The 26406-nt window shown below is 37.9% G+C and overlaps 2 protein-coding genes across 4 annotated transcripts; both read right to left on the bottom strand.

The window, feature by feature from the left end:
• Positions 1-11400: 11400 nt before the first annotated feature.
• rasal3 (RAS protein activator like 3) lies at positions 11401-19566 on the bottom strand. Of its 3 annotated transcripts, none has more exons than XM_056267064.1 (17): positions 19447-19566; positions 19182-19260; positions 16718-16785; positions 16502-16587; positions 16228-16354; positions 16008-16106; positions 15217-15888; positions 14996-15140; positions 14760-14904; positions 14307-14543; positions 13938-14139; positions 13698-13789; positions 12561-12828; positions 12319-12435; positions 11959-12149; positions 11788-11872; positions 11401-11677 (listed from the first exon to the last, which is right to left on the bottom strand). In XM_056267064.1, exons 2-17 carry the CDS (start codon positions 19252-19254, stop codon positions 11588-11590), a joined length of 2697 nt encoding a protein of 898 aa, XP_056123039.1. In that variant the 5' UTR covers positions 19255-19260; positions 19447-19566; the 3' UTR covers positions 11401-11587. The 3 variants fall into 3 exon arrangements, with proteins under 3 accessions (XP_056123039.1, XP_056123038.1, XP_056123040.1); XM_056267063.1 differs by having other exon boundaries at positions 12561-12831; XM_056267065.1 differs by lacking the exons at positions 19182-19260; positions 19447-19566 and adding an exon at positions 18211-18387 and having other exon boundaries at positions 12561-12831.
• Positions 19567-21539: 1973 nt separating this feature from the next.
• On the bottom strand, positions 21540-25628 carry pglyrp2 (peptidoglycan recognition protein 2). The gene is made up of 5 exons (XM_056267070.1): positions 25373-25628; positions 24226-25077; positions 23915-24125; positions 21845-22139; positions 21540-21732 (listed from the first exon to the last, which is right to left on the bottom strand). The coding sequence occupies exons 1-5, from the start codon at positions 25434-25436 to the stop codon at positions 21712-21714; spliced, it is 1443 nt and encodes a 480-aa protein (XP_056123045.1). The 5' UTR covers positions 25437-25628; the 3' UTR covers positions 21540-21711.
• Positions 25629-26406: the final 778 nt, after the last annotated feature.

Here is a 26406-nt window from a genome sequence, read left to right on the forward strand (position 1 = left end):
GTAACGGCAGCAGACAGCGCAAGCGAAGCGTGCTCTGTGGGGGCCCCGCTGGGCATTACTGGTGTAGCACCACCCCAGCAGAGCACGTCCCTGGGCTAGAGGTCCAGTGGCACCGTAAACCTGCTCAATCTCTTCCATCTCAGATAGGGGATCCCCGAACTTAGTGAAGTGAATCAGGCAGTTAGGGATACTAACAATAATAGGGTTGTTTGCCAGGGATGCATCAGGAACAATTCCGAGAGAAAAATTTAAAAAGTTGTGACCCAAATTGGCATGGACCAGTATATGTAACTGTGATTTTGGAGTATACTTTGCAGTTTCATCACGCAGAAGCCAAGCTGTGTTGTTCAAAGATCGCCGCCTCCATTTCTGCAATAACTTCAGGTGAGTATGAACCATGATTAAGATATGGCAGAAAAATGTAATAACTTAATCAGTAACCTGAAGAGTCCTGAAACAAATAGTGAGACAGGAGAAGCAAACGCTGTAAGCAGCTGTGCTCTAAAGCCCTCACTTTAAATAAATTTGCAGAAATGAAGTTGAGTAATGAAATGAAGAAAGTAAATGGTAGTCAGGATTTTGATTCTGATTGGAAATTTAAACAACTTGACTGGCTACAAACAAACAAAGAAACAGAGAAATTAAAATGTTTAGCCTCGTATTGCTTACGATGATTACAAGAAGCAAGTGAAAGAAATTCTGGGTCTGGGATAATTTCCCTGGACAAGCGACTAAAGTTAAACAGACACTTTGTGAAAACAACTTAGAATATTTTGCAGCTTATGAAAATTAATGTTCTGCCAATAATAATGATGAAGATTATGATTGGGTTATTATGATTAAATCCGCCACTGGTGGACTGTAAAAGAATACAGAGAACTGCTTAATCAGTGGCTCTGTTTACATTCCTGAATGGGACACACTGCTTCAAGGGCGTGCTTGTTGGAGCCGTTGAGGCTGACACATGAACCCTTTTGAAGAAAAGATCTATAATACTAATTTTTATAAGTGAATTGATGAATACAGGTTGATGTAAAATTAATGACTCCAACAAATGTGAGTTGCAAAATATATCAAAGTAACTAAAAGGATGATTGTGTTGTAATTCAACATTTTAAAAAGGTTTTAGATGATATAGAGAGACTAATCTCACAGATGATTTACAATAACTGCAAAAGTATCACAAGCAGAGAGTGCTTGCCTCGTCAAACTTAGTGTGTGAATCCTAATTGGAGATTGATAAACTCCAAGAGAAATCTTAAGTCAAATATTAAACTATGGTTGAGAACTTGACAATTAAAATTGAGATTGAGAAATGTGAAACGTTATTGAGAACTAGAATAATTATTTTTATGTAAGAACAAATAAGCAGAAGCAGTACTGGATTAACAGTTGCTAAATGCTGATTAAACAAACAGCTTGAAAAGTTGACCATGAAAGAACTAGAAGCTGATGTTTTGCTTTCAAAAGATAAGTTTGTTATTGGCTGTAATGAAACAGTTTGCTTATCTGAATCTGATGTGTGCTGTGGCTGAAACTGCCAGTGCAACAGACTCAATCTGAGTGGAAATTTGTAATGCCTAAATTTCCTGATGTGTGGGCAAAAGACAAATATAAATAATATGTTTATTTGAAACCGTATGTAATATCTGGCAAAGATGCCTTAAGCTGGGATAGAGTTAAAAGATGGTAGATAAAGTTAGACGTTCAGAGTGCAGTGTACCAGTCCCTCCCTCATTCAATGTCTCTCTCTCAGTCAATGTCAGCTAAAAGCTGTTACCTGAGTCGGTGTCATAAGTGATAATAAGCTATTTGTAGTGACATCTTTGATTAGGTTATTTTAGGACCCGTAACTTCTTTGTCTGATCTTAGTCCCCACCATGAAACGGGGGAGGGGCAGACGGAAAAGTACACTGAATGTACGGTTGTGATCTAAATTCACTGAGTATAATCCAAGTAGCTAGGTTGCTGCTTTTAAGATAGTTAATGGATTTAAGTGATTAAATACTGTTGTTTTTGACCTGTCTCCCTATGTGAACACTATTAGGCAATCGGAATGGCTCTGGTGACTCTTGAACGTGCCTTTCCTAAGCTCTAGAAAACAGCTGAGTTCTGTTGAAGCAAACAGCCTGTGATGGGAAAGAGCGGTCACCAGTGGGCACGAGTGGCTACTCAATGACGGGTAAGACCTTCTATTGGCCAGACAGGGGGCAACCCAAGCCAGAGTGGATCACGTAAAGTCACTGGGCATCTCAAGATGGAGGTGTTTATGTGAGAAAGGTATGAGAGTGGAGCGGATGACTGTGAGGCCAGCAGCATCCTTTATCGTTAGGGCGGATGCGCTGTGAGGAGTTACAGACAGTCTGACCCCGAAACGTGAGTGTTCCTCTAATACCAATCACCAGAAACCGCATTCATTGTATGGCTTGTTTTTTTTTTATTGTGACAAGCGTCTGCAAATATGCCAGGGGAAAACACCCTGATGGAGATTATAGATAAAGGGCTAACAGGAGTGGGCTTTCAAGAGCCAGCTGAGGCCATGAAGTGATTCCCATTAGTTGTTGTGGAGACAGTAGCAAAACTTTTTATGTACTGGTTTGCCTTATGGGCAAGGAAAATCATAGTGTTGATTTTGAACTAATAGGTCTATGACATAGTTTTAACTCCTGAAGGTCGTTAGACATGGTGGTGGCTAAAGATGAAGACAGCTTTTGTAGATTTGAGAAAAGTCTGGATAACAAGGTGAATGGTCAAAGATTATTGTAACGAATTTAATATTACATTTTATATAAGTTACAGTCTTAGAAATTTATTTATAGTGAGAGAGACTGCTTGAGCAGAGGAAGGGATGGTAACTGTGTCTGTCTTTCCATTATCGGCCTGCTAGAGCAAGCTGAAGCAAAATAATGATAATGAAACAAAACAACCCAGCTGACCTCGTTAAATTCTAATGAATAATGAACAAGACATGCTTTGAAACTGGTTGGGAGACCATGTAAAATTAGGTAGAAGCTACCGGAAAATGGGAAGTTTAAAATCTTATTTAAAATTTAAATCTTTTTTAGCAATAACATAAAGAAAAATTAATATTGAAAATGAACAGTTAACATATGTGTGTCTAGTATGAGTGCGTATGATGGTGACAGCACTTTATGTCTTGTATGTATTAGTTTGGGGTACTATTATTTCCTGATTTTGAGGATATTGTGTCATTAACCTCTGGAATTAGTGTTTTATCATTACAGATGGGTTAAGTGAAATGACCAACTTTAAAAAAGTTGATAATTCTAAGACAATCTGATGAAAAGACAATGCAGAACATGGGACGAGCTTTAATTGGAGTGGTTTTCCAGCTCTGTCTGCTATTGGTAATTATGAATGCTTTTGTCATTTATGATATTGAACTGAATTACTCTCTGGATTAGTATTTTATATAAATTGGAATTGTAAAGAAGATTGCCGTCCATTATGGGGTAAAACTCTTGTCTAAATTCAACTGAGGGTCTAAATTTAAATAGACAACTAGGTGGGATCATAAGGATAAACGTAGGAAAAAAATATATATATATATAGACTTGACGGCAGAGAGACAAAGTGACACATTGGCTAAGTCACTATCCAAATTATCCAGAGTGAGCTCCCTCATTTTTATTGAAAGGCCGGAGGGCGAACAAAGAAGGAGTGAATATAACTTCTAAAAAGAAAAGGTTTTATTTCTCAATCCCTTAAATGTATGTATGACATTAGATGTCTAAGAAAACTACAATTTAATAAAGGTAAAAAGAGAAAGCAGCTATATGGCTGTGGGCTGGGATCTGAGTAACATAATATTTTGGTTTCTGTAAAACTGTAAAGATAAGTGGAACTGAGACAAATACTGTGAGAAGTAGTTAAAATGAACAATAAAGTTGAAGCTAATGATAAGAAAACAAGAGTATTGAAGAATTAATAAAATACCATGATTTCCCCTAACGAGGGAACTTTAAGTGTCACTAGGCTGACAGTGGTGAGAGACTCGGATGCAGAAGGAACTGGCATGTAGGGCAAGATGGAAGAAATATAGTAGAAAAAAATGTATGTTATGAAAATACAATTTCTGATAGGATTTATGGAAGTCAAATTAAGTTTAAATGGTATGAAAAAGGTTAGGGTTAGACATTGTATGATTGACAGGGATTCAAGTTATATAAGGATAAGGAATGAACAAAAGCTTTATTAAGCAGAATGGGGAACGATCCTATATTTTAGTGGTAAAATAATGACTGAAATGATGATGTGAATTTGTTTTATTTCATTTCTATTTTTTGAAACAAACAAAAAAGGGTATAAGATGTTATACAATTAAAATGGTACATGCTAGGTGACTGTAAACTGAAGGATGATTTCAGTAAAGACTTAAAGGGCTTACATCGATTATTATGGGTCTTAATTATTAATATTTTATTGTTTGTTGTTTATTTTTAGTTAGACAACCATTCTGTTTTGAACCTAAAGGGTCTATAAAAGGGGTAGTGAAAATAATGGATTAACCATCCAACTTTGTTTATAATAAAAGGATTTGGAAATCATAATTTTATAAAAAAATAAAAAAACTAGTGCATATATTCTGGTATTCATGATTATAGACAATGTCTTTATTTAGGATCTGAGTAGTGACTGTGGATCTAGCCCATGCTAGGAATACAGCAATAGTGCTTGCTTATTTAGCCTGGCTTCCAAAGAAAAAATATGTACTTGTTTCGTAATCAGTTATGTGTTTTATAAAAATTTTAACCTGACTGATAAACTGAGGAAGAATGACATTGATGTCCTGTTGTGAGTGGAAGGTGGGAGAGCCTCTTAATGGGGACTGGAATTTTTAGTATCCAGCATGTCCGTGACGAGGTGAAGAGACAAGTGTGACCCGTCAGGGGAGCATGCGTCACCACTCCTCCCTTCCGTAGTGACCTCACTGGTTAGACCAGACGTGGCGGTATTGGACCCCACATTGGTCTAAAACGGGGGACTGAAGGGTTGGTCAAAATCCCTTGCCTCTTCAAATACATATATAATCATATATCATTTTGAATGGTTATATACTTCCTTTATAAAAATCAATAATCAAATATATTCATTATCACATAATAATTTTTATATTCTTGTGCCTGTGAAATTATATTTTCTTAAATGCATGGATGCAAGTAACCAGTTTCTTTTAGGTGCATCCCAATCTTACTTTGAGATTGCACGTAGTACACGCAGGACACGAAGGCCACGTAACCCACAAGGCCGTTTGTCTCTTTCTCTGGGATCAGTAGAAAGGTTAGAGGGTCCTAAAGGCAGCGTGGGCACATATGATCCTTCGTTGGACATATGGTCAAGCTATATTGAGCGTTACTATCAAACTTTAATTGTTGTATTAAAATGTATTCTTTCCAGTATATTTCCTTCCTTGGGAGTAAATGCCAGTGATCTGTTTTTCTCCCAAACGAGTGAATGTTTTAGCAGTATGTTTTGGTATACTTAACTGATAATAAGGAGCTCAGACTCTCTTCAGCCTTGATGGGAGCTGTTATTTGCTAGTGTCTGTTATTTGTGTGTGTGCGTATGACATTCTATGTAGGTTCTGGACGGTCGGACCAGACACCCCGGCGCCCTTCTCTAACCTGCGAGGCCACCACAGGCCTAAATCCAATGAGTGGACGACAACTATCTTTACTAATGGCGATAGGCACCCCTATCTCCTCACATGTGTTAAATTGTTTAGGCTTTAATGTTTCTTAGCCAATGAGAATCATTCAACCTGTAAGCAATGACGTAGCTTAGACCTTGGAAATGGTATAACTGCTGTGATCTTTGTAACTGTAAGGGAGGCGGCCTACGAACTCCTGTGTGAGTCTTGAAGCTGACTTCTGCTGATGAAAATGCAAACTATCTTCAGTAAAACTTTTCTTTAATTTTTTATAATTCTGACTCCGGGTCTTCATTCTTCATATCTGGTTCTGGGTCTTTGACTGTATACCCCTTACAAGTGACAATGTGCAAGCTACTGTGTCTGAGAATTATGAGCATGTCTATGCTAGTGTCACCATTGCATTGTGCAGGGGGACCAAAAACCACAATTTCAGTAATTACACACAAATATATTTACAGGTAAATCTACTCTTACAGTCACTAACACCAATTACATAAGTGCATCATGATTATTGGCGAGTTTTCACTGCACAAAAAATGCACAAGTATTGCCGAAATTTGGGAAAAGCTGCCGCAAATTCTGTCACTTTAGGCCGCAAAAATCAGAAAATAATCCTGTTGGGACTGATAAAACAATCAATGCTGATCAAAAGTGTCAGTGATCTTTAAAGGAATAGTTCACCCAACATAAAAAGTTCCTCACAGTTTTAGAATGACATGAGTGTAAATACAGACAGCATTTTATTTTTGGGTGAACTAGCCTATCTCTTGAAAGAATACATCCTAAACTGTCTATTCATTAGAGTTAAGGCTGAAATACATTACACGACTTTTCAAATCTGAACAGATTTTAAAATACTAGGCATCATACACTTGACAACTTTGTAAATGGTTACAGAAAAAATATGGAATCATAATCTAAAAATCAGAGTATGTGATCATCATACACTACTACAACTTATGTCCAATATCTACAGACTGACTGGCTATGTCTTTTAGCAATGTGGCAAAAATCTGGGCAAAAGGCATGTATCTTGGTGTTACTTACAATCAGAGTCATCCAAGTCTTTATTCAAGACTGGTTCCAGACACTCTTTGGAAAAGGTAGCAGTGGTTGTCTTCTTTGCCGTGTCTGATGCTGTCTTCTCCATGGCTGGAATCTCTCCCTGGCACTTGCAGAGAAAAGCAGCTTATACATTAAGACCAATCTTGTCTAAGAATGCAACTTATCTATTCATAGACAAAAAACAAAAAAAAACTAATAATTTTCATAGCTGCAAAATTCAAAATGTAGAAATGTCTGAAAAAATACAAGTTAGAATAACTGGTAACAGTTCTTACCAAAATGCAATAATAACTACAGCTATTACTACAATAAAAAGTATTACATTAATAACATTACATCAGTAATGATGCATTAACCATCAATGTAACAAAAATACCTAATAAACCAAAACAACAAAAATATTCTGGATTTTCCTAATAAGCAGCATTTACTTTTATTTATTATGGTTTTACAGTATCAACTATTGCATTTAAGCGGGAACTATGGCTACCATGGTGATTTTTTTGCAATGTTTACATACTATGACACTGACAAGGCACCATTGGTTACCTGAATTCTCTCGTTTTCATAGTCACGTTTTTAAATTAACTGGATACATTTGCTCAGAATCATTTATTTTAATCACGACTGGAGTCATTATTGCTGTGTGCTTACGATAAACCAAAAACAAACTTTCCATCTCGAATAATTTCATGCATCAGTTCCAACCATTTAACACAAAACACGCGCACATGCAGCTAGCACGAGCTGATTATTGATCAGGCACTGCAAGTCGAAACACATTTTTATAGTGTGCAAAGCCTGTTCGGCTTTACGTAGCTAACCATATTGAAAATAAAATGTTGAAGCACATAATGGTTAAAATTACCTTAAAGTGGCGAGGTTTCTCTAACAGGAACAAGGGACAGCAGGCACTTTAATCCCTACAGCACAGTCGAGCTAGGCAAAATCAATCGATCCCTCATTTAGAAAACGTTACATGGACGAATCACAGAGGCGTGGTTGCTATCAGAACTAAATATTATGCGTTTTCCATATAAAATCTTGAAGACCAGAACGAATGTACTGTAGATTGACATTCATTTTATATCATTATGTTAAATGTGAAATTTAAATGTCACACAAATAGGTAAAAAACGTGAGGGTACAGGTAAACCGCAGGTGAGCTCCTACACACCGACACTACTGAGGTATGAGAACATCGTGTCTTTTTAAATAATATGTCATAGATGTAACGTAACGTTATGTGTCTACGTTTAGTGATATTTTGGGCGGAAAACAAATTAGTGTGTTTCATTTTTCTGTCATTGATTGGTTGCCTCCAAAATATTAGAAGTAGGCCTATGTAGCCTAAATAAAAAAAGTTTTTCACTAGGGGAGAGTAAGCCTATCTTGGCGCCCTAGTGAAAAAAAGTATACTTTATTGTATTTTAAATATATTCCCTTTTCAATAGTACATTGCAATCTTTAAATATATTAAAAGTATTAGCATCTTGCTTTTACCTATTTTCACAATACAACTTTACACACTTTAAAATAATTGTACTAAAATATATTCTAAAAATATATGCTTGAAGTGAAAATTCTGTGTATTAAGTGTATTTATTAAAAATATATTTGAGGTATGTTTTAACTGTGTGCTGGATATTATCATTGTAACAATGCATTTAAAGTATACTTTCAAAATACATTATACTATACAATAGTATTTTGTACAAAGTATAGCTAAGTTTTATTTATCTAATAATGTACATTTGTTATTGAAGACAAAGTATGCAATTTGTATTATTTAGAATACTATACTATATACTCATATATCGCATCACGATAGCCTCGTGGGCAAGTGCACCGACATGTGCTTCTGGCACCTAATCACAGCTTCTACAGACTACAGCACAGCATCTGTGACAATTTTGGATGAATACTCTCTCGGGTGAGAGCTTTGCATCAAAAAGCATAGGCCTAGCAGTTTTCATTCTCACATGATCTGTGAGAAGCTGCCTTTGTTCCCAAGCAGAAACCATTCTGTCTGTTCCCTCCGGAACCTGACCTGCAGTTATGGTGTCCCTTAACTTTTGGAGTCTTGTTTCTAAAAAACAAAAATATACATTCACTTGTCCTTAAAAGGGCTATACTCATGATTATGATCACACATAAATATATATATTAGTTATACTGTGAGTCTGTAGTGGAACTGACAAAACACAATGCTTCAGTATGATTAAATAAATGGTGGAAATTGGAAAATGTAGTGTAATGTTAGTGTAACACTCAGTATTCTCACCAAGACTTGCCAACTCTTGATCTTCTATCTGAAGGCCTTCCCAATGCACAGGATCCCTTCTTCTGGATTGAGAAGCAGCTGCAGAGACAGTCATTTTGCTTAACCCTTGATCCATATAATATGAAACCAATTCATTTCAAAATGAAAATATTCCATAAGGACTTGGAGGCAAGGAAACTAAGCAAAAATTCTTAAAACACAACACAAGTAAGGATTATCAGTTGCATGCTCTTAAACTATCTTATATATTAGTGAGAAGATTTTTCACAAACATTGCAACACCATTTTGTCAAAGTGGTATCTGACTCTCATTTTAGAATACGTGTAACCACCAAAACACTTTTTAATGAATTATCTTTATTCTTAGATACAGTAATCATGTTTTAGTAAAGAACAAACCTGATCCAGGGCAGTGTGTTTCCCGACGTTTCTCACGCCTGCCTGTGACCAGTGGATTAGTGAGGGATCTCTTTCTGCTTTTCCTCGTTTTTCTTCGAGGAAAGGCAGGGTTTTCCTTGGCCATGGTAGCCTATATATTTGCAGAGCACTTATATCAGCAGCACTTAATTGAGCATTATTCAGTAGTTGCATAAAAGGGTCTTACTAACCCTTTACATCACATCAATAAACAGCATTAGCCATTAGTATTTTCAGACTTAGGTATTTGCTTGTCTTGACAAGCCTTACCCTGGCATCATGGAGATGAGCATAACTAATTAATCCTGCCATGTGCATCCTGGCATCATTAAGACCATCAAAGACCCTCACGTCAGAATTGAGGGACATCACATACAGACAATACAGACACAATATAAAAGCAATACACGAAATGAATCAACTTTACCAAACAAAACGAAAGTAATGACATCAGCCCCTCACGGACGGCTGCTGTCACATATAATAAAACACAACATCAAATAAAACAGTCCAGGCCTGGTCCTCTCTATAACATGTTGCTGCTGCTAGAGAAAGGGAAGTTTTGGGAATTTTGGGCATCCAAGACATTTATGCATTTGGCAGACCAATGTCAAGACCAAGTCCTATCTACTTGAATGGAGGAATCCTGAGATCTTTAAAAAAAACCTGCTTGCCAAACTCATTTAAATAACATATTTCAAATCATCATCAAAATCTGATGAACTGTCCCATAAATGTTGTTTCTTGTGCTCAAATAGCATTAAAAATACTTGGATCAGCCTCGGATGTCATGCCTACGGATGTCAGGCTGAACGTCTGATGCACAAGTTGAATTTTCCAGGATTTCTGGGAGACATGCGTTCGCATTCTTTAACAGTCCACCTGGAAACAAAGTCCACCTTGACGGCAAACCCTCTTATGGAAGAAGAAAGCCGTCATGTTTACAACTGTGGCAATGATCGCTTATCAGGATCAACTAAATGCTGGATTTTCAAAAGTATGTGACGTTCACAGGATCACTGTTGCAGTTAACTTGCACGCTGGTCTGTTATTATGAGGACATCGGCTTTACATCTTCATGCCCCTAAACATCACACTGAACAAAACAAACTGACCAATCAAAAAAAAATGTTGCTTTACATGTCTGTCAGATGACCTCTTGGGGAGTCCTTGGCCAATGAAAGCTGCTATGCGAGTCCAGACAGAGATGGTCCTATTATTGGGACTGGGAGATACGAGGGTCCATGGCTCTACCATTGGAAAAAGCATAACAACTATTGCATTACGTGTTCCTTTGGTTACTTAATAACCAAACACATTACAGGCTTGACGTCTTGGAATTTTGTTGTGCGACAGTCAATCACTGTTTGGGGATACCACAGAAATGAATGAAAGTGCCTTAAACTGAATTATAACTGTCACGCAATTGTCCGTGACTTCTCTTAAACAATTAATGTTTAAGAGTAAACATACTGAAGATTATCCAATGGGCTGTTGATTCATTAAATGATAAGCTATTTCCTCACAAAAGCCTCTCTTCCATTTGCATCCATTTAAAAAAATGGCCTCTTCTCTCCTTCGCTGCGTACCACAGTGTTAGCATGCGTTAATGAGTAGTGAAAAGTATTGCTTAATGGAGGGATGTTTCATTGATCAATGACATTATGCTACAGATGCTGTTACAGGAGTTTATCTTGTGCAGAACCCAGAATATTGCTTTAACAAGGCGTCACTTACAAATTTTAGGGTATCCAGTATCTTTGAGTTGGCCTAATTGCAGTTACTTTTTACAACAATTACAGTTAAAAGAATAACAGCGATGATTCTGCTTGGTTTGGTTAATACACATTTTATTTGTGAAAAGTCTACAAAACCGTTGATAAAAGTCTCATGCAGATCTATACGCAATGTTAGACTAGAAGATCAGGATTAAAGAATAAATGCACAAATAGGTGTCCCATTTTTAATTTGCAGTGATTGCAGTTAATTTTTCATTATTGCAGTGATAATAAGATTTGGTTTATTTGTTACAGGTAGGTAGCTATGTAAGCGCATTGTTACCAATGAATAAAAGAAATCTGACAAAGGCTACTAGCAATGCAAAGGGGCATCATTTAGCGCACCACACCAGTACTTTCTATGTTACATCAGGTATTGATGTACGTCTTTCTTATGCCATCAGCGTTAACTGCATAGAGTTGGTGCACATCTTTCAACAACCCAGCAAACTGTTCCTCCTGTAATCAGACACACAAATGCAAGTGTTAACTTAACCATAACGTAAGTACAAGCCTGAATTAACGATGTGCATTTGTAAAACTAGAAAGAGGAGAAAACCATTACTTACCAAAACATTCATGCGTTCAACTGCAGCCACAGCGACATTCAGCTTTCTTTCGTCTTCCTCCCTTTCCTCTTCTATGACGCCCAGTCTACACAAACATAAGTACAAACATCTCAGTTGTCCTATTTGCATTTACAAATTAACAAATTTTTACTTCTTTTAAGCCAAAATTACCTGAAACTTGCACTGGCCAGCTGTTCCTCACGGATGGCTAACAGATTACGAAGGTCCTGAACCTCTGCCTGTAGCTGTGTATTCTGGTCTTGGCTCAGAGCTATGAAGTCTTCTAATCGCTTGGCCATCTCCAGCTCGCGCTCTGTCACCTGCTCCACTCCTAAACGCAGCTCAGCCAACTCTTGCGCATGCTATGGCACACCACAACTTTGTCAATATTCTGTGACTTTTTATTACACCATTTCCTCTAAGTAATTTCTGATCAACTTCAAAGTAGAGGTAAAACATTTTTTGTTCATGCATTCAAATACACTTGATGGCCCAAACCTGTTGCTTCTAGAGTATGCAGACAAGACCCACCCTATCTAATGTGCTTGTGTCCTCTTGCTCTTGCCCTTGCCCTGTTATTTGATGGGACTCATTGCGATCTTTGATTTCCCAGAATACTCTTGCTGGTCCGGTATTGGGTTTCATGGACTATACACAAACAGAAAATACACATCAAATAATATATATATACTGTATATATATATATATATATATTTTTTTTTAAAGCAAATCATTGGCAAAATGTCTGGTAAATTTTAACCAATCTTACTTACATTGCTGGGCAATGTAATTTCCAAACTGGGAGCTTGGTCCGGGCACTGCGTAGGTAGCTCTTCATTGCTTGCTTGCCGCTTAACTGTTTGCCTGAGCTGCCGGGATGGTCTGTTGGGGACACTGAAAGCCCGCTGCACCTGCTTCCGCTGACGCTCTTTGCCTTGGTTGAATTTTGAGTCTACAGGAAGCTGCTGCATGGAGTTTTGCAATGGACTGTACTTGGGGAGATCCCTTGGAGGTAAGTATATAGGCTTTGGTGTTCCATGACTGCTGTAAGTAAAAGTAAAAGTACTTTGAACAAACATTGATTTTAAAGCTTGATACAGCTTCTATTAAGCCTTGCGGGTGTCCAATCCTGCTCTTGGAGGGCCAATGTCCTGTAGAGTTTAGCTCCAACCAGCTCCAACATACTTGCATGGAAGTTTCTGGTGAATCTGAAGACCTTGGATAGCTGGTTTAGAGTAATTAAACTCAGCTGGAACAGAGTTGGACACCCCTGCCCTAGGCGAATTTTGTTTATTTTGGGTGTCTCAATCAGCTACCTAGGTTGTGAATCAATATATCAAGTACACAAATTCGGGCACTAAGGACAGTAAGGCCCCTGGCTCACTACACATTGGGACACTGATAGTGACATCTATAACGTCTTCGTTGTACAACATCACTGTTGATGCAACAGCAGAGCTGATTTTAATTTTTTTTCTTTAAGTAAAACTCTTTAAGTTAACTTTTCAGACGTAAATGTTAGCTATATTATGTTCACTACTGCAGTCTTAACCTTGTTAGTACCTTGTTAGCGCGCCCGCCTCCCACGCCAGAGACCCCGGTCCGAAATCCCGCTCAGAGCAGGTATAGTATCTGTTTCACTGAAATAGAACTAAATGACGGTTTGTTTTTTCAAAACCTCTATCCTCTAACCATCTATCTTTATGGTTGTTGATTTGTCTTGTGTGATTTATGTTTTGCGCTTCAGAATTTTCGTTAAGGGAACATAGTGATTTGTGGTGCAGTGTGGGACTTTTTAGAGAGTGAACGTTTCAGTGAAGGAATGCGACAGCCCTTCAAATGGCCAACTCCCTGATCAGTGCCCTGATACTGGGGAGCTGATTGACACACCCATTGTAAAATAACCGTACCTGCTAAAAGGGATCCGTTGAGCATCATGATCAAGGAATTCTGTGATCTGGTTCAGGATTGAAGGCAAGGGTTGTAGGTTGTCTATTTGGTCCTACAAATATATATATATATATATAAAAAAAATTTTGCATGAGCACATTGTTTTATGAGATGTAAAACTTATTAAAAAGTCAGTAATCCCATAGTGTTCTGAACAAAGATTACAGCAAAGGTTTAGATGAGACCTGATGTTTTGTTACCTGTTTCATTACAGAGATAATATCCACCAGGAGGTTGTGAAGGACCGCTAGACGAAGGGGCAGGTCTACATAGCCATCAAATCGAGCCATGGCCATTTCACTGTCTGGATCAGATACTTTCTGTAAGAATCCTCGCATAGGCTCCCAGTGTTGTTCTAGAAACTCATTCATAAAAAACATGTATTCTTCCTTTTCGCCAAACCTGGTGGATATTGAGATAAAATGGTTCTTGCTTATCATATATGAAACAAATCTTTCAAAATCTTAATTTCCTTTTGGATATATAATCCAAGACCTGATGTAAGTTAACTGGAAGATGGGAATAAATTTGCAATATGCAGTAAATTTGGCTTTAGAGATGTGACTCACAAGGTGCAGTTTGCAAGGTTTTGAATGACCTTGGCTGTCAAAGTGAGAGTGCGAAGGGTGTTTGTCTCTGGATAGGGTTGGGTGAGGCCGAAGAGTGATGGACTGAGGATTGCTGGGCATAAGAATCGAAGAAACAGAGATGCTGATATGAGACGGTGTCCGATGTCCGTTAGACCTCGATCCTCACAATCTGATACCCAACTGGAAAAAATGTCATTCAGCTCTGCAGGGAATGAGCTGTTTATAGAAAGGAAAGAATTAATCATTTAAAAATAATTATCCATTGGAAGATTTCTGACACCTATTTAGTGGACAAGGTACATCTATTTACTGTTATTCACAGTATATTACAGCAGTTCGGTCATCTTATGTGTTCTCTACAGAAAATACTTACGCTAATAAATACGTTTTCAAATATATTTTGTAGAGTGTGTTCTTTTTGGTTTATCTTACTCATGCATGTCAGTGATTCTCTTTACAACATCCCCACATGTCTCCTTTAGATGTCTCTGGTTGATTGGTAGATCAGAGGAAGAGCATTTTTGTGGGTCTACCTCGCAGCTCTCCCCTCCACTATACAGTCTGGATATAAAGTCGCCTATGGGTGAAGATTGTTACATAGGGGATTAGAGGTAAATAAAATGACACATGGAGTTTTATAAGAAGGGATGCAGTAGAATATTCCTTACCAAGTGTGTCTATGAGATACTTCTGGCCCACCAATTTCATATATTCATCAATAGCCTTTGTGGCCAGTGTATTCTCTCTGAAAATCAAAGCCTCATTTTCTCCCAAGCGCTGAACTTCTGCACTACCAAGATCAATCAAGAACTCCTGCACAAACAAAAACCATTCAGAAATTTGAAAAGCTTATCTGTCTTGTCCTACAATTACTGCTGTTGCAACTCACCTTAGCTTTCCCAATGCTCTGGAGCACATGAACAAGTGCTCCTGCCAGTTCTTCTTTCTCCCGTACATTAAGAAGAGGTTCCAGGCTGCTGCACATACCCACATAATCCACCGTGACATACTCAGCAAATTCCTTGTACCTCTCAATAGGCAGAATTTTCAGGTTCTTAAATTTGGCCTTGACTCGAAGTGAAGCCTGAAGTCCAAGTTGGTCCTTTGCTGTACTTGTTCCTGGGGGCTTGTAGGGAACGATGGGGTACCACTTCTCTTGAAAGGCCCGTCCTTTTATGTCTGCTAGAGCAAGAGCCACACTTCCTAGAGGATGCAGCATAGAGTCATCCTTGGAATGGCGCTTCTTCTTGGAGTCTTCTTCTCTAAAGAGGTGCAGGGTGATCTGGGTGACAGGGGGCAAGTTGTCAAGTTCAAAAAATTCGCCCCAGAATATCTGGCAACCTCCTGCAACACCACCACCATGGCCTGTACCAGCTGCACCGGATCCTCCGTCAACTGCTTGACTGGAGCGTTGGACGGACTTCCCCACGACCCGGCTACTGGTACGAGCAAACAGTGTACCATCAAGGTGGACCTCACAATAATATCGCTTCTTTGGGGGAAGGTCTTTTGCTTCATTAACCCAAAGGCTCAGGGAGTTCTCAGTACGCTCACAGTTGTCCTGAAAGAACAAGACAGTATAAGACAGTAAAACCATTTTCATTATTTCTAACAAATACTGTTGGAATAACAAATAATGACAATTTTGGATAGACATTTAAGTTGAAGAATATGTGGTACCTTATTTGGATGTGCAGTACGACGCAAGTCTTCAATCCAGCGGTCTCTTTCTGCAGCTGAACTGCACCCAAAGCAGTGGTTATTCTCTGAGTTTATGACCTTTTGTGAGTTGGACAAGGAAATACCCAGAAAATGAGTAATTTGTTTGGATTGTGTATAGACATGATGATCTGAAAATTTAAACATGGTTTACACTTCAATATTCAACAGCAAGGCCTACCTGAAAACAGTACTTTTCCCCTAGAATAGAGCTGTGGACTGGCCTGATGACGGTGGTCTGGTCTGCATTCAGATCCAGGCTTTTTGCAGCACTGACTGGAATGGATAAAGATTCTCTGGAACCGTACCTTGATAGAAAGTGTGAAAGACTGGTAAATGGCATAGCATATCAAACCATCACATAATATGTTTGTTCCCATTGATATTAGACATTACTACAGAGTGAATTTTGGAAAAATCTGTATTTTTTCTGTATTATTTAAATTATCCTCCACCTTCCAGCACCACTTAGTCCTGCAGTATTGATCTGTGTGCTGCTTTTCCGTTTATCATCACCCTGTAAGCGGCGCTTGATTAAGTTCTAGCATGAGAATGAAAGAAAAGGAAAAAATCAATATATTTTGGAAAAAATCAATATATTTATGCATGCATTTTGTTCAGCAACAGTTTCAGATGGTACACATTTCTTAGACATACTAATGTATACTCACTTTGACACCTCCATCTTGCCCTTTTATTTTGGTACCACTTTGGGGAACCACAGGATCTGGATTTAGCTCTAAAGAGAGAAAGAGAACACATTCTATATTAGATCATCACTTTAATGACACTGTATTCCTCTTTTGTTTGTTGTGAGCATTGAAGATGGAGGTCTGTCCCTTTTCTTTTGAAACATGTTCCATAATACAATTATTGAAATAAACATTTGCGTGTGCATGTACTGTATGTCTTTCTGTTTATTTCAGTCTAGTGGGATAAAATACTGCAGAAAGACATAATCTCAGTGCAATCGCAGATTCTGAAACCATGACAGGAAGCATATCATTTCCTTCCTTCTTATGTGCATCAGATCAATAATTTCCAGTTTAACAGAAAATGTAACTTTGTTAGTTGAATTCTGTTAATACGGAACAGAACGGAAATCTAGGGCTTATTTAATTTTTTATGTCAAAAATGAGCTATTACTTGATCATCCATGTGCCTTTATGGAAGCTGGAGACCAGACGAGCAGTATAATGCACAGGATGTGGTCCCAATTTTTGGACATACACGATTATGGGGGTCGAACTTCACATGCTTTAAACAAATCACAATTACAAAAGCAGCAGCTGTGAAAATGAATGAGCCTATTAACGTTTTGTGTCTTCTATATAAAAGAAGTCTGACAGTTTGGACGTTGACATGAATTTTCAAAGCAACACTAAGTAAGTAACTTAGGAAAAAGGAAAAAGTGCAACCTTAAAAATTACAACACATTTAACTGAACTAGCAACCACTCCCAAAAGAAATTAAGCTTTAAGTTTCCTTAAGTTGATGGGTTATCTGTCACTCACGACCAATTGTGATACATAACCTGGTATTAAAAGCACAAAATCTCTCAGCATATTTCCCACATACAGTCGGTATTAAATTCGGTGGAAGGATACCTTCAACAGGCTTTTAGGAGTCTTTAGGTCGTATGACGTGCATGGAATATAAAACTTTAACAGAACCAGATTTGGCTTATAATCTTCCATCACAATATACAGTGTCAAAATTTAGAAGGTGTCTTATATGATCCTCTAAATGACCAGATCTAAATTCTATGAGATATTTATGGAAGCTCAAAATTTTTTTCCACTGGAGGCTTTTCTTCTTCCCACTAAATACAGATCAAGATGTATATATATATTAAAAAATCAAGGTCTGTACTAAAGGTCAGACCCTGCTTAATAATCTTGTCTACTCTCTTCATGTATAGAGTAACAGCTTAAGACATTACATTTAATAAACTATTCTATTTGAAAGCAGTACTCATAATATATCTTTGTGCTTTGCTAAACAACTGAATTAAATGAAAATGAAGACCAATTTAAACTCGAGTGTATTCTGCCGTCTCCTTAAATTTGTTTTAATGCTGATTGTATTTCACATGCATTATTCTCTCTAGCAAAATAATTTGATTTATTCATTTAAGAAGGCAAAGTTGAATTTTTTTTCTTACCTAGTGCCCCTCCACATACAATCCAACGCCTGAAACCCATGCTTGGGAGTAGCTTAGAATCAATTTTCCTTTCAGAACGCAATACTCATAAATGTCCTTTTATGTTTTTTTTTTTTTTTTTACATTTCAAATGAGGGTCCTGCATGCTTATGTTGAGTGCTAGATAGCACACCCCATCAGTCTCAGTCATCCTCTGGTATGGAACACCCAGTTTTGATGCTATCTTCAGAAACTCAAAGGAAGCAATTTTACAAGCACACGCAAACATAACCACGTCAACCATTTCCTCTGTGAATATCTTGCTTCACTTTAGTCACTGACAGGCAGCCATTGGCTAGATAGGGACAGATGATACCTCTCATCTCTTGAAGTCATCTCCAGCTTTTAAATGGTCATGGACACGGAGAACTTTAGACTGTTACTTCAATTAAGTGTACTGCAGTCCCAACAATGATCTTCACAAGATACAGTCATACAACTTTTGTGCACTTTTTTGTTGTTGTTGCTTAAATAGTGGTATTTGAACCCTTAAGCCACACTTATAAATGTATGAAGATATGATAAACCAAGTGGAATTTATTTGAATATTTTTAATCTAAAAAAATTAACACTGCACACTTTTTCTTAATTTTTTTTTAGCTAAACATTTCACTAATTATATGATATATGAAAGGTATATATGTTATATGAAAGATATAGTGATTGAAATGATATCAATAGATACATTTAAAAATATATATTGTTATAAATTAAGACGACAAGGAGTAGGATATTTGAGGACACCTGTGTGAACTTGAGGGGAACCTCTAAAATGACCTTGAGACCAGTTGGTTAAAATTTTAATTTGATCAGAAAATGGAGGTTCTGAGAAAAGGTTGAGTGTCATTTTTTTGCAGATGCTATGTTGTATCTAATGCAATGACATTCATACATTTTTAAATTTGATTTAAGTGCAACTCTGTGATACTGACCAGTGTGACTTCCACTGATGTTCTGGAGACTGACGCTGGAGAGACAACTGCTGGCCCGGTTCCGTACCCTCATCAAAGGCTGAAATAAATTCAAAAGATAGTGATATATCGGCACCAAGTTCACCTTAAGTCGAATAGCGCTTCCAAACTAGCTGGACTCGCACATCAAAGTCAGTTTAAGGGCATATACAGTACATCCAATATCTTAATCTGCTAAATAATGTCTCATCTGTTGGCATCATTGAATGTGTCTGTTGTCCTTTACCTCCTCCTCGCGTGGGATAAAGATCTGTCCATCTTGAAGAAAACAGTTGCTTATGTCCCAAACTGGAACGTCTTGTGGGGGGGCCCAGGAGAGCCGAACAGGCTCTTGGACCACATTCTCGTGTTCACCCTTTTCTTTGTCTTTTCATAAAATGTAAACATGAAACATTTCAATTTAAATGGCCTAAAAGCTTCAAAGACAAAACATGCTATGAAATTGTAATCCAGTTCCAACATCACCAGGGCTTAATTAGTTAAAATAATGATAGCCATCATAAGTAATCCCATTAACGTCCAATTACATGTTTAGGTCATTATCCTTTGGGTACAAAGGAGAAAAACAGTTTCTTGTTAAGCGCTTCTGTTAGTTAATTTGTAGTCTATTGTTCCATCTCCATCTTGCACATCCTGTTGTTGCAACCTCATTCTTTAGCGCCATTTAGTGGCATCTGCATGTACAATCATTTACAGGGTTAGAAAGTAAGTTTACACTGTCCAACAGAAGTTGTCTTTCTAAGAACTCTACAAAAACCCTCATATCATTTAACGGATTCAACTTTATAAGCTTATGTTTTTAGAACATTTAGCATTGAATATAAAGCTCTTACCATGCTCTGCAATATGAGTACTCTGTATACGCGGTCTCTTAAACTTCTGTGAGACCGTTTGCAGGTACTTTCTTATTTTACCCTTCTGTGTCGTGTCCTGGAGGGTTGTCCCTGATGCCTGCGCACTGGAGGACCCAGATGTCGAAGAGGAGGACAGGACCGAAGATAGGAGGGACCCTGGTGGCTCTGAAAGAGCTCTGCGGAAAGGGTTTTTCCTTGAAGTTGCTGGCTTGTCTGGTTTGGAGGGGCTTTCGGCCCCTCGAGCTGCAGTCGAGCACCTTTCCCCTGCATCTTCACTCAGAGCTTTGCGCCAACTCTGCATTTTATTCCATTTGTTTGAAGCCCCTTTCTCCAGCCTCTCGATAGCCCCCTGTGCCGGCGTCTCAGTCTTGGCTCCCGTGTGCCACTTGTATGTGTTGAGTAGCTTGCCATCCTCTGGTTGCCGTGGGTCTTGATCAACCGGGCTGTTTTGTTCAGAAGACAGTTCCATGTTCTCCTCAATCTGTGGTTCTGACTGCTCAGCACTCGGTTCTTTGTTCGTACCCATCTAGATTTCTTCTCTGTGACCCAGTTTTGTGAACTCGTATGTTTTGTGTGGTATGGAAAGTATTTTCTTGTCGTACCTCAAAGTGTATGGTTTCCTCAAATTCAAGTGCTCCGGATCTCATCATCCACTCACTTCACCTATTGGCCGCTTCCTCAGATTGTTTTGTGCATCATCAAGTTCAAAATTCTGTCTGTTCACTAAGGTATTTTTGAAGGGTTAACTCTTAAACTCACAGTATATGGTCCATATATAATTTTTTGGCTTTGATAAATTGGTGCTCGTTGTTTTAAATGATGCGGTCCTTTGTGGTCCCCAGCTCTTGTAGGTATACGTCCTTTTTTTCAGTGCGTACTTGTCGTCCAGCATTCAGGAAGCCAGTCAGTTTGTGGGTGGGGAAATCAGGTTATGTTCACAGGTTAAAGAAAGACTAAGAGATTAGGATGTTTCCCAGGCTGACCTAACAAGTGCAACATTTCTGATATGTTCTATTCTATGTCCTTCTTATTTATGAAAATCTAAGAAAGCATAATCTGTCATGTGATCTTGTTTTGTTCTTATTGTAGGCCTATACATAGTGTTTAATCTTGAAAAGGTATGACTGTGACTGGTAAAAATACTTACAATTATTCTAGCGTAACATAATCAAGATTAGATTTGATTGATTAAATATGAGCAAGATTGGAAGTTTAACTGAAATACCTGCTTGTTTTGTTCAGTGACGGTTGAATTTCCTGTCACAACAGCAGCACTTCCTGTCTCACTCTGCGGCCTGCTATGAAAACCACTTCCTGTCGTGGTAAAGACTAAGTAATCTTCTCAACCTTTTCTTAAATTTAAACTGCCACATACAAAATTCAACATGTAACATTAGAGATCACGCTCTTTATTTTTGCACACGTCATTCTCACTTACATAGCATTTTAAGCTTTTTGAATAACAGACTCCCAACCAATGTACAAACTAATGCTAATGTCATGTTTTATGCAGATAACCTTACATTTCAGTGTCATCCTTTTAACTTTGACATTATATTTTAAATTATATGTATTTTTCATTAAAATTAGTGGGTTTTCAAGTCATTTCATGTCAGTGACAGCAGATGTCCACACTGTTACTTTAACGGATCCGTATCCTGTGAAAAATATAGTACAGAGACACAGATTGATGTGTTAGATAGCATGACAAATATTTCCGGCTACATGTTGAAGTTAATTAAACATTTTTGAGTACAGAATCCTACATACTTTATAGTGTTCCCAGGTGGTTATCTCAGAATACAGGGAATCTCCTGGGCAGTCAGTTGCTACTACTTGTCTATGTCCCAGAATGGTGTAATTCTCCTGGAGGAATCCGTTGCTCACTCCACATTTGACCAGATGATGGTGCACAAGCTCCATGTCATAACGGTAGGGTAAATGAGTGCTGTAGCTCCCGATGAAAGCAACACCATACCCAACAGTATTACGTCCCTTAGTATGAGCCCCTGCCCACATCCAACCTCGACCTTCGTAGATGTAGCCATCAGACCCAACCACAAAGCTTGGAGAGACACATCATACATACAAATAACCCAGAACTTTTAAGCATTTTACATTATATAAACATTATATCTGTTCCAAGACCAGTTGCTGGCTTCTAAGGTAGCATCCGATCTTAAAGGGAGTTCACCCAAAAATGAAAATTGTCGTTCCAAACCCGTAAGACTTTCTTTCATCTTCGGAACACAAATGAAGATCTTTTTGATTAAATCTGAGAGCTTTCTGTCCCTCCATAAACAGCTACGCAACTACCACTTTGACGCTTCAAAAAGTTCATTAAGAGATCGTAAAATGAATCCATATTTATTGAGCGGTTTAGTCAAAATTTTCTGAAGAGACAAGATCACTTTATATGATTAACAGATTTAATTTAGGCTTTTATTCAAATATAAACATTGATCAGTGAACATAAACAGAAGCTCAATCGAACATCCTTGACGTATGAGAAAAAACTCTTACAGAAGCTCAAACGTGCTGCGTAACACAAGAATGAACCTCATTGGTTCTCGTGCGTCAAACGAACATGTGAGCTTCCGTTTACCACAACTGATGTGTGAGTTGATGAATGTTTATAAGTAAATAAAAACCTAAATTCAATTTGTTTATCATATAAAGCGATCGTCTCTTCCGAAAAAACTAAACCGCTCAATTCATTTGGATTAGTTTTACTAACTTTTTTAAGGGTCAAAGTGGTACTTGCCTAGCTATCAATGGAGGGACAGAAAGCTCTCAGATTAAAGCAAATAGATCTTCATTTGTGTTTCGAAGATGAACAATAGCCTTATGGGTTTAGAACAACATGAGGGTGAGTAAATAATGAATTAAAAATTTTTTGGTTGAACTTTCCCTTTAAATGTAACTTTATGTTTTGAAATGACATAGCCAGCAACTCTGTCATCATTCTAAAAGCACTCTTCACTTAAAGCATTGAGGAGACTCGACTTACAATAACAATTAGCATTAGCATGTTGATAAGCTAACATTGCTATAACAGAACACACAGAGAAAAAAAGATTATAAAAATTGGATATTGGATAAAAAAAAAAAAAATTATCCAATTGATATATTTAAATGCACTAAACTATTTCTGATTAAGACTTTCCAGTATTGAATGAAATATGGGATCGCTTATCTGCCGTTCTAGGTTTATTATCGCATCTGAATATGCAGTACGCGTAAAACAGTATGTAAATGAGTTGGATGTCTGGATTTACGGTATTTATAAACACGTCAAGGGCAAAATGACAAATGTAGTAGGCCTATGTCTCGATTACCATACCTCACACATTCATACTATATGAATTTTTTTAAATGTCGCAAAATCATTACTTATTCAATAAAAGTAGGGTAGACTGGATACAGTTGGAACAGAGGGACAGTTGAAACACCTTAACCTGCGTGCGCATCACTTCTTACCTGTGATTTTTTGCTCCACACATATGTATTAGGATCCTCTTTGATCGTGGAAAACTACCATGCATGTGTGGAGCAAAAATGTGCATTGAAGTTATTTAAGGTGTTTCAACTGTCCCTCTGTTCCAACTGTATGTGGTCTACCCTACTTACTCAGAAAGTGTGCAATTTCAGACGCCGCCAGAGAGTGAGACACACTCAATATTAACAAAGAAGTTACGTCATAGTAATGTATTCTGGGATTGTTTTCTCACAAAGAATCGTTTGGAACAGCTTTCACACTGGGATGGCCACCTTTGTAGGCAGTACACTAGGTTTCGGAATAGAGCACATGTGACAGAATCATGCTGAAGCACATGGTACCTGTAGCCTAAGTCGTACCAACCCCGTTCCTTCTGGTGGAAATGTTGCATTGCCCTCATATTTTTGGAACACGTCTGAAGGTTTAGACAGGGTTTGCTGGGAATCTGTGTGTGGTGAATATACAGATATTGCAGGGGTGGAGACAGAGGGGCGAGAGGAACCTGGGGTGGCGCTGCTCCCCATATACATCTAGGAATGATGGCAGGACACTCTGAAGGAGGGTTACACATTTGTCAGCTTGGCAATTGTCACCAAACACCAGTGTTTAAACAGGCAAGTTTATTTGGTCAACTGGACGTACCTGTACTTACCCATGTAACGTAGCACAAACTCTTTAATTCCCTTTTCTATAAGAATTTCCATCCCAATGTCCCCATGTTGTTGAAGAGCATCTAGTGCATGTGCTACCTTCTTTTGAAGCAGTGATGAATTTGTGATCTTTTTAAAATTATGTCTGCGATAGCGACCTCTCAGAAGAGTATCTGAGACATGATCCGACTCTTCCATAGTCGCTGAGTAGTAGCTCCTCAGTAGTGTGCTTAAGTTTATTTCAGTGCTGTTAACAACAGAAAGGTGCTTCCCAAGTATGGCTCCGTCCATTCCACCATGGACCAGAGCATCAGTGGCCAATGAAGGCACGCCTGAAAGAGTAAAAACCATAGGAGCAGATACACTGTCCCAACAACCATCCGGCCCAAGTTGATCAGGTGGAGTTGTGTTCCGAAACTGCAGAAATGACAGGCCTAAGTTCTTGGCCAGTGGGAGTAGGTAGAAACCGTGAGGCTGGTTACTGTATTCATTAACTCGTAGCCCAGATTCAAGACCTGAAAGGAGGGGAGCAAGGGCAATCGTCGTGCCATCAGGAGTCAGAACAACTCCCCTCTCTTCGTGACCATCTGTTATGAAATAATGAATGGCTTGTTTGAAGAAATTGGAGAGATTGTGGTTAATATTGAGCAGCTCTGTAAAGCTGTTGTTTTTGTAGTGAATTTCATCTCTGTTGTCAGATGATTCCAGAAAGTCGTTTGCGATATTGTCACTTTGGTCTGCAATCTTGTGTAGACTCGTCATTAAAGCCAGCGGACTTAGTCTTGGGTTTAAACCTTCCAAGTGTGTAACAGCAGTAATAAAGTTCTCCATGTTCCTCAGATGAACTGTTGTAACTAAAATTATAATAAAACTTTAAGAGACTGACATGGGAAGCCTTGCACATTCAAGTTAAAATGGCCGTGCCTGCTCTTATAGTATGTTAAAAATAAGATGGATACATGCTGAACAAAGCAGAACTACAATTACATTATCTAGTCAGTTAGTCAGACTGGACAGGAAAAAAGACAAAATATTGCTTTAGTCTGACTGAAATCAAAATGTTAAAGTGCTTGGAAAACAACATGTTATATCAAATTTATAACTTGGAAATTTGAATATAATTAAATAGAACATTTATTGTTTACATACCTGAGCTCTGAATGACTATGCACATCCCAGACATGGTAATAATCCATAGTGCTCCAGGTGTCATTATCAGTACTAAATATTACTTCTTAGTACTAAGTGCTTGATTTGAATGCAGTGTATGAGTACTTATGCTGAAACACCGAAGGCAGGACACTCCAAATTCTGCAATGTAGCATCAGTCAGGTGGTATTCCACCATGATAAACATGTTTTTGTGGTGTGTCAGAGTATGTGTGTACTCTGATGTGAGTAAAGGTCTACCCCATAATGTGAATTTAGCTACAAATATTGATTTTTGGATGGCAGTGACAGATCTGCTGTTCTGTTTGTTGCGTAAAGAGGACTACCAACCTGGACTACCAACTGGAAATGAGGGAGGTAAAGGTCATAGATGTTGTGTTTTATAATGTAATGACAAAAAAGTAGTTGTAGTAGTGTGCATTCATTTATCTGAAGACTGAGCAACAACTGTCACTATTTTTCAATGAATGTGTTGATTTACAAGAACAGCAAAGAAACTGAGTTAAGAGATCTTCCCTCTTGCGGCCAAGAGAAGCACTGAAATTAAAGCAGAAGCAAATGTTTTGTCCAAAAGACCAAGGCTGTTTTAGAACACTAGCTTACTACTTAGGAATACTGTATACTGCCTACTATTTGTTTAGTGAAATTCTGGGCATTATTCAATAAACACTTTAAACAGTAATATGTTCTATGTATAAAGAAAATGTGCAATATGCACAGTATAAATACTGTTTTATGTACTGCAGAAATACTAGTACGTTTCTACCAATAATGTACCACTTCTAAATTTGTTAATAATAGCTCCCATTGTTTTGAGAAACACCTTGAGTGCTGTTTGAGCTGCAAATAGTGATTTTAACCCAGTTGCATGTCAGAAATGACATACTTAGCATTTGAACATATTTTAGTTTTATTTAAAGGTTATGGTATTTTAGTCTTGATGGTGTCCTTTAAGGTTAAAATAATTATGGCATTTTGACATGTTAAAAAACAACAACAAAAAAACAGAGATTT

Source organism: Rhinichthys klamathensis, unplaced genomic scaffold, assembly GCF_029890125.1.
Source record: "Rhinichthys klamathensis goyatoka isolate OS25496 unplaced genomic scaffold, OSU_Roscu_1.1 h1tg000254l_1, whole genome shotgun sequence".
NCBI classification, from domain to species: Eukaryota; Metazoa; Chordata; class Actinopteri; order Cypriniformes; family Leuciscidae; genus Rhinichthys; species Rhinichthys klamathensis.

Bases quoted from the DNA above. Each gene is read 5' to 3' on its own strand.
- rasal3 (XM_056267063.1), bottom strand. From the start codon at position 19,254: ATGAGGGTACGGAACCGGGCCAGCAGTTGTCTCTCCAGCGTCAGTCTC. The intron at 16,107-16,227 runs GTAGGCCTTGCT...AACTCACAAAAG, and splicing joins GGGAAAAGTACTGTTTTCAG to GTCATAAACTCAGAGAATAA. The intron at 14,905-14,995 runs GTAAGGAATATT...CTTCACCCATAG, and splicing joins GTATCTCATAGACACACTTG to GCGACTTTATATCCAGACTG.
- pglyrp2 (XM_056267070.1), bottom strand. From the start codon at position 25,436: ATGACACCTGGAGCACTATGGATTATTACCATGTCTGGGATGTGCATA. The intron at 25,078-25,372 runs GTATGTAAACAA...TTATAATTTTAG, and splicing joins CATAGTCATTCAGAGCTCAG to TTACAACAGTTCATCTGAGG. The intron at 22,140-23,914 runs GTACCATGTGCT...TGTCTCTCCAAG, and splicing joins TGGTACGACTTAGGCTACAG to CTTTGTGGTTGGGTCTGATG.